Source organism: Coregonus clupeaformis, chromosome 9 (genome assembly GCF_020615455.1).
Source record: "Coregonus clupeaformis isolate EN_2021a chromosome 9, ASM2061545v1, whole genome shotgun sequence".
NCBI classification, from domain to species: Eukaryota; Metazoa; Chordata; class Actinopteri; order Salmoniformes; family Salmonidae; genus Coregonus; species Coregonus clupeaformis.
This window is the reverse complement of record NC_059200.1, coordinates 23,945,696-23,959,933: the sequence shown is the minus strand read 5'-3', so window position 1 is coordinate 23,959,933 and position 14,238 is coordinate 23,945,696. Positions and strand designations below refer to the sequence as shown.

General features: G+C 45.9%; 2 protein-coding genes across 2 annotated transcripts; both read right to left on the bottom strand.

Moving 5' to 3' along the window:
• Positions 1 to 1,093: 1,093 nt before the first annotated feature.
• LOC121574524 (C3a anaphylatoxin chemotactic receptor-like) lies at positions 1,094 to 7,483 on the bottom strand. The gene is made up of 2 exons (XM_041887128.1): positions 7,085 to 7,483; positions 1,094 to 1,646 (listed from the first exon to the last, which is right to left on the bottom strand). Exons 1-2 carry the CDS (start codon positions 7,481 to 7,483, stop codon positions 1,137 to 1,139), a joined length of 909 nt encoding a protein of 302 aa, XP_041743062.1. The 3' UTR covers positions 1,094 to 1,136.
• A 5,095-nt stretch (positions 7,484 to 12,578) lies between these two features.
• LOC121574310 (C3a anaphylatoxin chemotactic receptor-like) lies at positions 12,579 to 13,610 on the bottom strand. Its single transcript, XM_041886923.1, has one exon. It carries the CDS (start codon positions 13,430 to 13,432, stop codon positions 12,704 to 12,706), a length of 729 nt encoding a protein of 242 aa, XP_041742857.1. The 5' UTR covers positions 13,433 to 13,610; the 3' UTR covers positions 12,579 to 12,703.
• Positions 13,611 to 14,238: the final 628 nt, after the last annotated feature.

The following is a 14,238-nucleotide window of genomic DNA, read 5'->3' as shown; positions in this document are numbered from 1 at the left end:
AGCCCAGAACTACACGGGAGGATCTTGTCAATGATCTCAAGGCAGCTGGCACCATAGTCACCAAACAATTGGTAACACACTACGCTGTGAAGGACTGAAATCCTGCAGCGCCCGCAAGGTCCCCGTGCTTAAGAAAGCACATATACAGGCCCGTCTGAACTTTGGCATCAACTCAACTCGCCATGTTTGGAGGAGGAGGAATGCTGCCTATGACCCCAAGAACACCATCCCCACCGTCAAACATGGAGGTGGAAACATTATGCTTTGGGGGGGTTTTTCTGCTAAGGGGACAGGACAACTTCACCACATCAAAGGGACGATGGACGGGGCCATGTACCGTCAAATCTCGGGTGAGAACCTCCTTCCCTCAGCCAGGGCATTGAAAATGGGTCGTGGATGGGTATTCCAGCATGACAATGACCCAAAACACACGGCCAAGGCAACAAAGGAGTGGCTCAAGAAGAAGCACATTAAGGTCCTGGAGTGGCCTAGCCAGTCTCCAGACCTTAATCCCATAGAAAATATGTGGAGGGAGCTGAAGGTTCGAGTTGCCAAACGTCAGCCTCGAATCCTTAATGACTTGGAGAAGATCTGCAAAGAGGAGTGGGAAAAAATCCCTCCTGACATGTGTGCAAACCTGGTGGCCAACTACAAGAAACGTCTGACCTCTGTGATTGCCAACAAGGGTTTTGCCACCAAGTACTAAGTCATGTTTTGCAGAGGGGTCAAATACTTATTTCCCTCATTAAAATGCAAATCAATTTATAACATTTCTGACATGCGTTTTTCTTGATTTTTTGTTGTTATTCTGTCTCTCACTGTTCAAATTAACCCACCATTCAAATTATAGACTGATCATGTCTTTGTCAGTGTGCAAACGTACAAAATCAGCAGGGGATCAAATACTTTTTTCCCTCACTGTATATAAATAATTGGTTATTACTTTGTTGCTTGTAAAATAACCACAATTTTGCAAAACAGATCATTCTCATTTTATTAATTCAACAAGTCATCATGTTTTGTGATCAAGTACCAGCATAAGAATTCATGTATTATTATTAAGATAAAGACAACACATGCCCTATCACCTAAGTATGCTTATTATGAATACGTCCCAGGAGAATTATCACCCGTTATCAGACATCCTCGCTGAAGACATTCTCAAATACTTTACGGAGAGAGACCTTGACAATCTCCTTGAAGTCCTGTCCGATGAACACGTACAGGATAGGGTTGAGGCAGCTGTTGACATAGGCCAGAGAGCGTCCCAGGGGGTACAGAGCCACCACTTCAAAGGACTCTAACCTATACAAAATCAAAAGAACTATGATGTGATACGGCAGCCAGCACACAACGAATGCTGCCACCACACTCAGAATGACCTGTAAGACCCTCTGTGACTTGAAGCGACCTCTGCTCACCCTCCTGCCGATGAGCAGGTAGCAGACAGCGATGACCAACAGGGGAACGAGGAAGCCGAGGACCAGCCTGGAGAAAATTTTGGCTTGCATATGCGAGGAGAAGCTGAAGGAAGAACTGCAGCACCTAATTAAGTTGTCATCAATATTGATGGTCTGATTATGGATCATGTCGGGGAGACTGAGGAGCATGCCCAGGAACCAGGCCAGACCACACTGCAGCCACGCCTGTCACGAGTTACAAAGCCAGAACCCAGAAGCAGACCAGGACAAGGTAAGTTGAAACGAAGGTGAGTGTTTATTTACAAATTCAAGAGTGATGCTGAATAATCCAGGGAACAGAGCGGGCGGCGTTGATTAGTTGTTGGGGGTGCAGTGGTTGATCCAATCATGGCTCGGCAGCCGCCGACCACCAGGCAGAGGTTGGATGAAGGTTCCGGACGAGTGACTGCAGATGGAACAAAACGGAGGTAAGTAAACAACAAACCAACAAGGTGCAAAACAACAAAACTAACGCTAGAAGCTCTAAGACTGATACTCTGGTAAACCTACTGTTCATGGCTAACGATCCGGCAGGGAATGGATGTTAGGCCAGAGCCTAAGAAGGGTGATGATCAGGACCAGGTGTGCAGATTGCTGATGGGATGCAGGTGCGGAAATCAAGAGAGCTCCCCGGAGCGTTCCAGAACCCTCGGGAAACTGGAGATCCCGAGCAGAAAAAACTAGTCCACAGACAGGACCCGACTCAGACTGCCGGGATCGTTACAGTACCCCCCCTCCGACGAACGCCACCGGGCGGACTCCCGGAGCACCAGGATGGAGGCGGTAGAAGTCACGGATGAGGTCAGCATCTAGGATCTGTCGCCGCGAATCCAACTCCTCTCTTCAGGACCATACCCCTCCCAGTCCACGAGATACTGGAAACCCCGGCCCCGCCGTCTGGAATCCATGATGCGTCGCACCGTGTAGGCAGGACCACCTCCGATCATCCGAGGAGGAGGAGGAGGAGGCGGAGGAGGCAACAGAGGACTGAGGAAAACAGGCTTGAGGCAGGAGACATGAAAGGTGGGATGGACTCTGAGCGTCCTCGGGAGTTTGAGTCGAACTGCCACCGGGTTGATCACCTTCTCCACCACAAACGGACCAATGAACTTCGGTAACAACTTCCTAGACTCAGTCCGTAAAGGAAGATCCCGTGTGGCCAACCAGACCCTATCTCCGATGGTGTAGGTGGGAGCGGGGATCCGGCGACGATTCGCCTGGAGCTGATACCGGTCCGAAACTCTAAGGAGTGCCTTTCTGGCCCGATGCCAGGTCCGGTGGCAACGACGAATATGGGCCTGAACAGAAGGCACTGAGAGCTCCTTCTCCTGAGAAGGGAACAAGGGGAGGTTGGTAGCCATACAGGCACTGGAAGGGCGACATCCCAGTGGCAGATGTAGGGAGAGTATTGTGGGCATACTCAACCCAAGGCAACTGAGAGACCCAGGAGGTGGGGTTGGAAGAGGCCAGGCAGCGTAGCGTGGATTCCATCTTCTGGTTGGCTCTCTCCGCCTGACCATTAGATTGGGGGTGAAAACCAGATGTGAGACTGACTGTAGCTCCAATGGCCAAACAGAAGGACTTCCAGACAGCAGAGGTAAACTGAGGGCCACGGTCGGAAACGAGATCACTGGGCAACCCGTGGACCCTGAAAACCTCCCTAACCAGGATCTCGGACGTCTCCGAGGCAGAGGGAAGCTTGGCAATTGGCACAAAGTGGGCGAACTTGCTGAATCTGTCCACGATAGTCAGAACGACCGTGTTCCCCTCAGAAGCGGGCAACCCAGTGACAAAGTCCAGGGCCAGATGCGACCATGGTCGCCGGGAATAGGAAGGGGGTGAAGTAGTCCAGAGCTGGGCCGATTGGTACCCTTATTCTGCGCACACACTGGACAGGCAGCAACATAACCCCGAGTATCCTCGGCCATGGCAGGCCACCAAAAACGTCTGCGAAGAAACGCCATCGTCCGAGCCACGCCAGGGTGACAAGCCATCTTGCTGGCGTGGGACCATTTGAGGACCGCAGGACGAACCGACTCAGGCACAAACAACCGACCGGGTGGACCGTTACCGGGACCGGGCTGCGTCCGAAGAGCCGCCATCACCTCCTCCTCAATCTTCCACCTAACAGCTCCCACGACGCAGTTCCGGGGGAGAATTGTCTCGGTCTTGGACCCACCCTCCTCCGTCTTGGAGAACATCCGAGACAAGGCGTCCGCCTTGCCGTTCTTAGATCCAGGTCGGAACGTCAGGGAAAAAATTGAATCGTCCGAAAAACAACGACCACCTGGCCTGACGGGAGTTGAGACGTCTAGCCGATTGCACGTAAGCAAGATTCTTGTGGTCAGTCCAGACAATAACGGTTGCTCCGCCCCTCCAACCAGTGGCGCCACTCCTCCAAGGCAAGTTTCACCGCGAGAAGCTCCCGGTTACCCACATCGTAATTCCTCTCCGCAGGCGAAAGGCGACGAGAGTAGTAGGCGCAGGGATGGAGTTTACTGTCCGTGGAGCATCGCTGCGACAGGATGGCGCCAACTCCCACATCAGACGCGTCCACTTCAACGACGAACTGACGGGCCGTGTCCGGTTGAGAGAGAATCGGTGCGTTGGTGAATCGCCTCTTCAAATCCAGAAACGCTCGATCCGCCTCCGGATTCCACTTGAAGTTCCTGATACTGGAAGTCAAGGCAGTTAACGGAGCGGCCACACGGCTGTAATCCCGGATGAATCTGCGGTAGAAATTCGCAAACCCCAAAAATCTCTGGAGCTGCAATCTCGTACCGGGCTGGGCCCATTCCAGAACCGCTCTAACCTTCTCCTGGTCCATCCTAATCTCTCCCCTGGAGATGATGTACCCGAGAAAGGATGTCGTGTGGGCGTGAAACTCGCACTTCTCGGCCTTCACGAACAGGCGATTCTCCAACAATCGCTGCAGAACCTGCCGGACATGCTGGACGTGGTCGGAAGGTTCCTTCGAGAAGATCAGAATGTCATCCAGGTAAACAAACACAAAGAGACCGATCATATCTCTCAGGACGTCGTTCACCATACTCTGGAATACCGCTGGAGCATTGGTCAGTCCAAACGGCATCACCTGATACTCGAAGTGACCCATCGGTGTATTGAAACCCGTCAACCACTCGTCTCCCTCTCTGATCCGGACCATGTGATACGCATTAGGTAGGTCTAGCTTGGTGAACACCGTAGCACCCTGTAAGGAGTCGAAGGCAGAACTCATCAAGGGCAGGGGATACTTGTTCTTGACCGTGATGTCATTCAACCCCCGATAATCAATACACGGTCGAAGAGAGCCATCCTTCTTACCCACAAAGAAGAATCCTGCCCCCCAGGGGTGATGACGAGGGACGAACGAGACCAGCAGCTAGGGACTCCTTGATGTAGGTCTCCAAAGCCTCACGTTCAGGGCGGGAGATACTGTATAACCTTCCCTTGGGGTAGACAGCTCCAGGGAACAGGTTGATGGCACAATCATATGGTCGGTGGGGAGGGAGTGACAGAGCCTTCTGCTTACTGAACACTTCCCCCAAATCGTGATATGTCTCGGGGAACCAGGGACAAATCTGGGGGTTTAGCCTCAATCACCTGACTGGGAACCGAATGGGGACAGGCAGTCTTGAGACAGTTAGCATGACAATCAAGGCTCCAACTCGTTACCTTGCCCGTCACCCAATCGAACGTGGGATTGTGTTCCTTCAGCCAGGGGTATCCAAGGACCAGAGGAACATGGGAAGACGGCAGAATGAAGAATGAAATCATCTCCGAATGATTCCCCCGACAACAGCATCTTAACCGGTTCAGTCCTCATCGTGATACGTGCCAGACTACTGCCGTTCAGAGTGGTCGCTTCAATGGCTTCCGGCAATTGCTCCTTGGAAAGCCCCAGCTGTTCCACCAACTCGGCATCAAGAAAGCTTCCATCGGCACCTGAATCGATAAAAGCGTTAATCGCTAAGCTCTGATTCCTGTTCACAAGGGTAGCCGGGAAACGGGGTCTGACAGAGGTACTGAGAGGTTGAAACTGGCTCGCTAAAAGTCCTCCCAACTTTAGCGAGCCGGGCAGTTTGACGACCGCCGGGAACAAGTGGAGATGTAATGTCCCGAGCTACCACAGTAGAGGCAGCAGTTGGTCTTACGTCTATGTTGACGCTCCTCCTTGGTTAACCCGTGCCGCCCCACTTGCATGGGTTCAGAATCGGGAGAGAGGACCTCTCCACTAATCCTTTGTGGTGGAGAATGATCGACGTGTTCTGGTCCACCACCCGACCCGACTGGGAACTGAGAAGCTGATCGACTGGACGGACCCCCATTGCTTCTCCCTCCTTCGCTCTCGGACTCGATTATCCACCCGAATAGACAAGGCTACCAAGCTGTCCAGGTCACTAGGCTCCGGATAGGAGATCAGCTCATCCTTGAGCTGCTCCGACAGACCCTGGTAAAAGGCCGCTTGCAGAGACTCCTCATTCCACCCACTCTCCACAGCCAACGTCTTGAACTCGATCACGAAGTCGGCCACGCATGCGAGTTCCTTGGTGGAGCGAAAACAGGCGCCTAGCTGCGTCCCTCCCTCGGACGGAATGGTCGAAGAGCTTCCTCATCTCGCCCGTGAACCCCTGGTATGAAGCCATGCAGGGGTCTTGTCGTTCCCAAACGGCTGAAGCCCACTCCAGCGCTCGACCACGCAGCAACTCAATCACAAAGGCTATCCTAGCCTTGTCTGTGGCATAAGAGTAGGGCTGTAGATCGAACACTAACCCACACTGCATAAGGAAAGAACGGCATCTTCCCAGCTCCCCCTCATATTTATCCGGCGTCGGAACCTTGGGCTCACGGAAGGACACCGCTTCCAGACGCGGCAGGCGAGATGGGTGAAACCGGTAGTGGATCCTCCACCGGAAACTTGCGCTGGTTCTGGACCTCCGTCAGACCGGTAGAAAGGTTCCGAACTGCCAACGCGATCTCCTGTAGCTCCGTGCTATGATGGCCCAACATCTTCTCCTGATGGGTAATGGCATGGCGAACAGAGTCCAGGTCCGCTGGGTTCATTACTGGCCGGATCGTTCTGTCACGAGTTACAAAGCCAGAACCCAGAAGCAGACCAGGACAAGGTAAGTTGAAACGAAGGTGAGTGTTTATTTACAAATTCAAGAGTGATGCTGAATAATCCAGGGAACAGAGCGGGCGGCGTTGATTAGTTGTTGGGGGTGCAGTGGTTGATCCAATCATGGCTCGGCAGCCGCCCGACCACCAGGCAGAGGTTGGATGAAGGTTCCGGACGAGTGACTGCAGATGGAACAAAACGGAGGTAAGTAAACAACAAACCAACAAGGTGCAAAACAACAAAACTAACGCTAGAAGCTCTAAGACTGATACTCTGGTAAACCTACTGTTCATGGCTAACGATCCGGCAGGGAATGGATGTTAGGCCAGAGCCTAAGAAGGGTGATGATCAGGACCAGGTGTGCAGATTGCTGATGGGATGCAGGTGCGGAAATCAAGAGAGCTCCCCGGAGCGTTCCAGAACCCTCGGGAAACTGGAGATCCCGAGCAGAAAAAACTAGTCCACAGACAGGACCCGACTCAGACTGCCGGGATCGTTACAACGCCAGTGTGATTTTCCGGTGGTTCTGGGCCCATACGGGCGGTATGACCAGGACAAAGCGGTCTAGGCTGATCAGAACCAGAGTGAAGACGCTGGCGAACATGTTGAGGTACATTACCGAGGGCATAACCTTGCACATAGCCTCTCCGAACGGCCAGTTGAGTTCCAGTTTGATCACAGCTATGCGGAAGGGTATGGAGAAACAGCAGAGGAGGTCTGCTACAGCCAGGTTTACAAACCAGACGGTGTTGACTGTCCTCTTCATCTTCACTCCAGCTATCCAGATGACAAAGGCGTTGCCTGGGATACCGAGGATGCACACGATGCTGTAGATGACAATGGACACCACCCGAATGGGCTGATTTCCCTGCTCCAGTTGATGAGAACATGTAATTATAGTCATCATAATAGTAATCATCGTACACCTCTGCGAAATCCTCATTCATTTTGTACCTAGGGGAGGAATTGTTTGATACTTAATACACACAATTTTCAAATGTTATGTTTCAATTTAACTGAGCATAGCACTGAGTTTTATCAGTGAGGTCATTCTCAGAACCATTCATAATTAATGACAACAGTCTCACTTACATTTTACATTTTAGTCATTTAGCAGACGCTCTTATCCAGAGCGACTTACAGTTTTTTAGTGAGTGCATGAATTTTTCTATATACCATGGGAGTATATTAACTGAATTTCAATTCAAATATTAGCACCTTCAATATATTCAGAATGTTGATCCTTAGTTTCTACAGTCATGAAAAAGAGGGGTGTCAAAAAGTAATACAAATAAATAAAACAAATCTGAAAATAGAATCACGGTATCCAAGTATGTTTTCCCAAGTCAATTATTTCAAAGGTGCTACACAAGAATTGTAGGCATACCTGAAATTTTAACAGAAAATGTGCATAAAACTTACGATCTCTCAGATCTTCTTTATTAACCGAGTAACAACAACTTAGTGACATCTGAAAAGTAATTTGTTGTCATTCGAATTTGTAATTTATAATGGAGTGTTGCAAGGATAGCACGTGATCGGAAGAGGCAAAATAGATGTGAGTACGTGACAAGATCAGCCAGTATGATAAATGTATGCACTCACTAACTGTAAGTCACTCTGGATGAGAGCGTATGCTAAATGACTAAAATGTCAAATGTAAAATATGACTCAAGAACTAGTTTTGAAAGTACCCACTGGGCAAACCACGTAATTTCAACGTGGATAATTGGGTAATACTTGGTCTAGATGTTGATCAATGAGATTACAACCTATATTCACCAACTCAAAAAGACGGGCAAAAGTTAGTTGAATTTCCAATGTGTTAACAATATTCTTTCATCGATGTAAAAGCACACCAAATTCCAATGGAAAAACAATGTCTGATTTTTGCTTTAGTTGCTTCTTTACAGTGCATTATGGAAGTATTCAGAATCCTTGACTTTTTCCACATTTTGTTACGTTACAGCCTTATTCTACACTGGATTAAATTGTTTTCCCCCTCATCAATCTACACACAATACCCCATAATGACAAAGCAAAAACAGGTGTACAAATTAAATATTAATATTATAATTATTATTTAGGATGTCTGTTTTTTCCATTCATGTGAGAATATGCTAGACAAGGGAATTATGTTTGCTCTTTTGCTATTAGTTTGATGTTTAAAATAACTGAATTAGAATATACATTCTCTCTGATATACAGTATGTGTCGTTTTCTGAGAAGTGTGACATCATGCGTTATCAATGACCAAGAAGACTGCTTCTGATCAAAATATAATGTATTTATTTTATAAAATGAACATCAGAGATTAGAGGATGGTACAGTATAACATTACAGAGTAATTATTAGACAAACCACTAGCATTGACCCATGAAACAGATGAAGCTATACAAGACAAGGCAGATTCCAGGTCTAAGGATAGAAATAGAGTTACTAGAACATACATTATTCCCTTGAGTATACTGTTAAATTGCTGTTGTCTGAGGGGCTTTGTCCATTCTAGTCATCCTATTTCTATGGCTCCTATATTGTTTAGGAGGAAATGCATCTACACAAGGGCTGCGTCTACAAGGCAGCCCAATTCTAATCTTATTTCCACTAATTGGTCTTTTGACCAATAATATCAGATTTTTTCACATCAGATTTTTTTCAAAGCTGATCATGTTTGATCAAAAGACCAATTAGTGAAAAAAAAGAGAGAATTGGGCTGCCTGTGTAAACACAGTCAGAGGCTAGAAGGGTACTTAAAGGGGAAATCAGCAGTTGAAACAATAAGAACGTGTGCACTCCGCCCCTGTTTCTGTTAAAAGCTAAGGGGTTGAACATCCATGATATCAACGTTTTTTGATTCTATATGATATTTGTTTACATTTACTTTGTTTACAAACATTGGAGTAAAAAAAGCTTATGTTTTGGGTTCTGATGGGGTACGACAGTTGAACTAAGCTCATGAGGCGTTCATAAGTTGTATTCTTAAATAATCAATGGGTACATATCATATAAATGTATAAGTCCAATAATGGATGTAGCAACTGCTGATTGCCCCTTTAAGTTCAAATGTAAGTTTCCATTTCCGATCAGATAATAGTTCACTTCTTCCTGCCCCAACTAAACTCCAGCCCACCCAATATGAGTCATCACAGACAGGACATAGATCTGAGAAGTCTGAAACAAAAAATGTAAGCTGTCAGCAAGAGAGTGTTCAGATTTTTCTGACATATAAATGAACCCAAGCTGTTGTCACAACACTCCAATCTTTATGCTGTTACACGGTGAAAACCTCTCTAGCATCATATGGGGTTAGTCTGATGCTTATCATTGCTCTATAGTACTGCTATGTGGCTTTGTGGAGAACTTCTATGCCAACCAGCCAGGACCAGTTGATCTTTAAACTGTTGATTTTTTGAAAATGACAAATATTACAGTAAGCATGAGATGAGGAAGTAAGTGGTTGATGGCTGTAAATTATATATATATATATTTTTTTTTTATGTCTTGATCAGAGTAATCTAGATACTGGCTCCGACTTCCATTTTCTACACACCAATAATGAAGAACATACATGTAACAAAATATAAGACAACAACAACAGCTTTGCACAAACCACAAAAGTAATGCAGGTAACATTACAACCACTGGGCACAGACGGCAGTTCAATGTCTATTTTTGATTTACACTTGGTTGAGTTGTCAACTAACGTGAATTCAATGTGAAATCAACAAAAAAGTTCACAATATCATTGGATTTATGTTAAAAGAAAAAATATGAATTTCGCTTACGTTGATGACTTTTATCAAATCCAAATCAGTTTTCCATATTGATTAAATGTCATCACATTGAATTATTTTGTTCAAATCAAATCAAAAGCCCAAATCACGTGGAAACAACGTTGATTCAACCAGTTTTTGCCGAGTGTGTTATTACCAGTGATGTATATCAACCCTGGATTGCAGATGCTATGTATTGGCTAGTGAGAGGCATTGAAGCCACCAGTCAGCCATATTGGCACTCCCGAGAAGGAGGAGTCCTCCATAGCAATTCAACGGTATTTCAATTAAATGTTTATGAAAGGACAAAATTACATGTATTTAAGTATTTTTGTTGTTGTAAATGGGGACAGTAACACGAGAACTTTCAAAAGAAATCACAGTTAAAGGAAAATATATATATTTATATATATATTTATGTTTAGCTCACATAATATAATTTAAAAGTATGAATTAAGATGGTTGTAATAGAATAAACGTGCCAAAACAAATGTAGACATTATTACATGCATTTCTATAGCTTCCAAATTATTTTTTACAATGGTGGGGAGTGCCAAGATGGAGGCATGTGGCTTCAACATAGCGCCCACTTTCAGTCATCCAGTGTATACTGTGAGGGAAAAAAGTATTTGATCCCCTGCTGATTTTGTATGTTTGCCCACTGACAAAGAAATGATCAGTCTATAATTTTAATGGTAGGTTTATTTGAACAGTGAGAGACAGAATAACAACAAAAAAATCCAGAAAAACACACGTGAAAAATGTTATACATTGATTTGCATTTTAATGAGGGAAATAAGTATTTGACCCCCTCTCAATCAGAAAGATTTCTGGCTCCCAGGTGTCTTTTATACAGGTAACGAGCTGAGATTAGGAGCACACTCTTAAAGGGAGTGCTCCTAATCTCAGTTTGTTACCTGTATAAAAGACACCTGTCCACAGAAGCAATCAATCAATCAGATTCCAAACTCTCCACCATGGCCAGGACCAAAGAGCTCTCCAAGGATGTCAGGGACAAGATTGTAGACCTACACAAGACTGGAATGGGCTACAAGACCATCGGCAAGCAGCTTGGTGAGAAGGTGACAACAGTTGGTGCGATTATTCGCAAATGGAAGAAACACAAAATAACTGTCAATCTCCCTCGGCCTGGGGCTCCATGCAAGATCTCACCTCGTGGAGTTGCAATGATCATGAGAACGGTGAGGAAAGCCCAGAACTACACGGGAGGATCTTGTCAATGATCTCAAGGCAGCTGGGACCATAGTCACCAAGAAAACAATTGGTAACACACTACGCCGTGAAGGACTGAAATCCTGCAGCGCCCGCAAGGTCCCCCTGCTTAAGAAAGCACATATACAGGCCCGTCTGAACTTTGGCATCAACTCAACTCGCCGTGTTTGGAGGAGGAGGAATGCTGCCTATGACCCCAAGAACACCATCCCCACCGTCAAACATGGAGGTGGAAACATTATGCTTTGGGGGTGTTTTTCTGCTAAGGGGACAGGACAACTTCATCACATCAAAGGGACGATGGACGGGGCCATGTACCGTCAAATCTTGGGTGAGAACCTCCTTCCCTCAGCCAGGGCATTGAAAATGGGTCGTGGATGGGTATTCCAGCATGACAATGACCCAAAACACACGGCCAAGGCAACAAAGGAGTGGCTCAAGAAGAAGCACATTAAGGTCCTGGAGTGGCCTAGCCAGTCTCCAGACCTTAATCCCATAGAAAATCTGTGGAGGGAGCTGAAGGTTTGAGTTGCCAAACGTCAGCCTCGAAACCTTAATGACTTGGAGAAGATCTGCAAAGAGGAGTGGGACAAAATCCCTCCTGAGATGTGTGCAAACCTGGTGGCCAACTACAAGAAACGTCTGATCTCTGTGATTGCCAACTAGGGTTTTGCCACCAAGTACTAAGCCATGTTTTGCAGAGGGGTCAAATACTTATTTCCCTGATTAAAATGCAAATCAATTTATAACATTTTTGACATGCGTTTTTCTGGATGTTTTTGTTGTTATTCTGTCTGTCACTGTTCAAATAAACCCACCATTCAAATTATAGACTGATCATGTCTTTGTCAGTGGGCAAACGTACAAAATCAGCAGGGGATCAAATACTTTTTTCCCTCACTGTATATAAATAATTGGTTATTACTTTGTTGCTTGTAAAATAACCACAATTTTGCAAAACAGATCATTCTCATTTTATTAATTCAACAAGTCATCATGTTTTGTGATCAAGTACCAGCATAAGAATTCATGTATTATTATGAAGATAAAGACAACACATGCCCTATCACCTAAGTATGCTGATTATGAATACGTCCCAGGAGAATTATCACCCGTTATCAGACATCCTCGCTGAAGACATTCTCAAATACTTTACGGAGAGAGACCTTGACAATCTCCTTGAAGTCCTGTCCGATGAACACGTACAGGATAGGGTTGAGGCAGCTGTTGACATAGGCCAGAGAGCGTCCCAGGGGGTACAGAGCCACCACTTCAAAGGACTCTAACCTATACAAAATCAAAAGAACTATGATGTGATACGGCAGCCAGCACACAAAGAATGCTGCCACCACACTCAGAATGACCTGTAAGACCCTCTGTGACTTGAAGCGACCTCTGCTCACCCTCCTGCCGATGAGCAGGTAGCAGACAGCGATGACCAACAGGGGAACGAGGAAGCCGAGGACCAGCCTGGAGAACATTTTGGCTTGCATATGCGAGGAGAAGCTGAAGGAAGAACTGCAGCACCTAATTAAGTTGTCATCAATATTGATGGTCTGATTATGGATCATGTCGGGGAGACTGAGGAGCATGGCCAGGAACCAGGCCAGACCACACTGCAGCCATGCCAGTGTGACAAAGCGGTCTAGGCTGATCAGAACCAGAGTGAAGACGCTGGCGAACATGTTGAGGTACATTACCGAGGGCATAACCTTGCACATAGCCTCTCCGAACGGCCAGTTGAGTTCCAGTTTGATCACAGCTATGCGGAAGGGTATGGAGAAACAGCAGAGGAGGTCTGCTACAGCCAGGTTTACAAACCAGACGGTGTTGACTGTCCTCTTCATCTTCACTCCAGCTATTCAGATGACAAAGGCGTTGCCTGGGATACCGAGGATGCACACGATGCTGTAGATGACAATGGACACCACCCGAATGGGCTGATTTCCCTGCTCCAGTTGATGAGTTTCATTAAACATGTAATTATAGTCATCATAATAGTAATCGTCGTACAGCTCTGCGAAATCCTCGTTCATTTTGTACCTAGGGGAGGAATTGTTTGATACTTAATACACACAATTTTCAAATGTTATGTTTCAATTTAACTGAGCATAGCACTGAGTTTTATCAGTGAGGTCATTCTCAGAACCATTCATAATTAATGACAACAGTCTCACTTACATTTTACATTTTAGTCATTTAGCAGACGCTCTTATCCAGAGCGACTTACAGTTTTAGTGAGTGCATGAATTTTTCTATTTACCATGGGAGTATATTAACTGAATTTCAATTCAAATATTAGCACCTTCAATATATTCAGAATGTTGATCCTTAGTTTCTACAGTCATGAAAAAGAGGGGTGTCAAAAAGTAATACAAATAAATAAAACAAATCTGAAAATAGAATCACGGTATCCAAGTATGTTTTCCCAAGTCAATTATTTCAAAGGTGCTACACAAGAATTGTAGGCATACCTGAAATTTTAACAGAAAATGTGCATAAAACTTACCCAATCTCTCAGATCTTCTTTATTAACCGAGTAACAACAACTTAGTGACATCTGAAAAGTAATTTGTTGTCATTCGAATTTGTAATTTATAATGGAGTGTTGCAAGGATAGCACGTGATCGGAAGAGGCAAAATAGATGTGAGT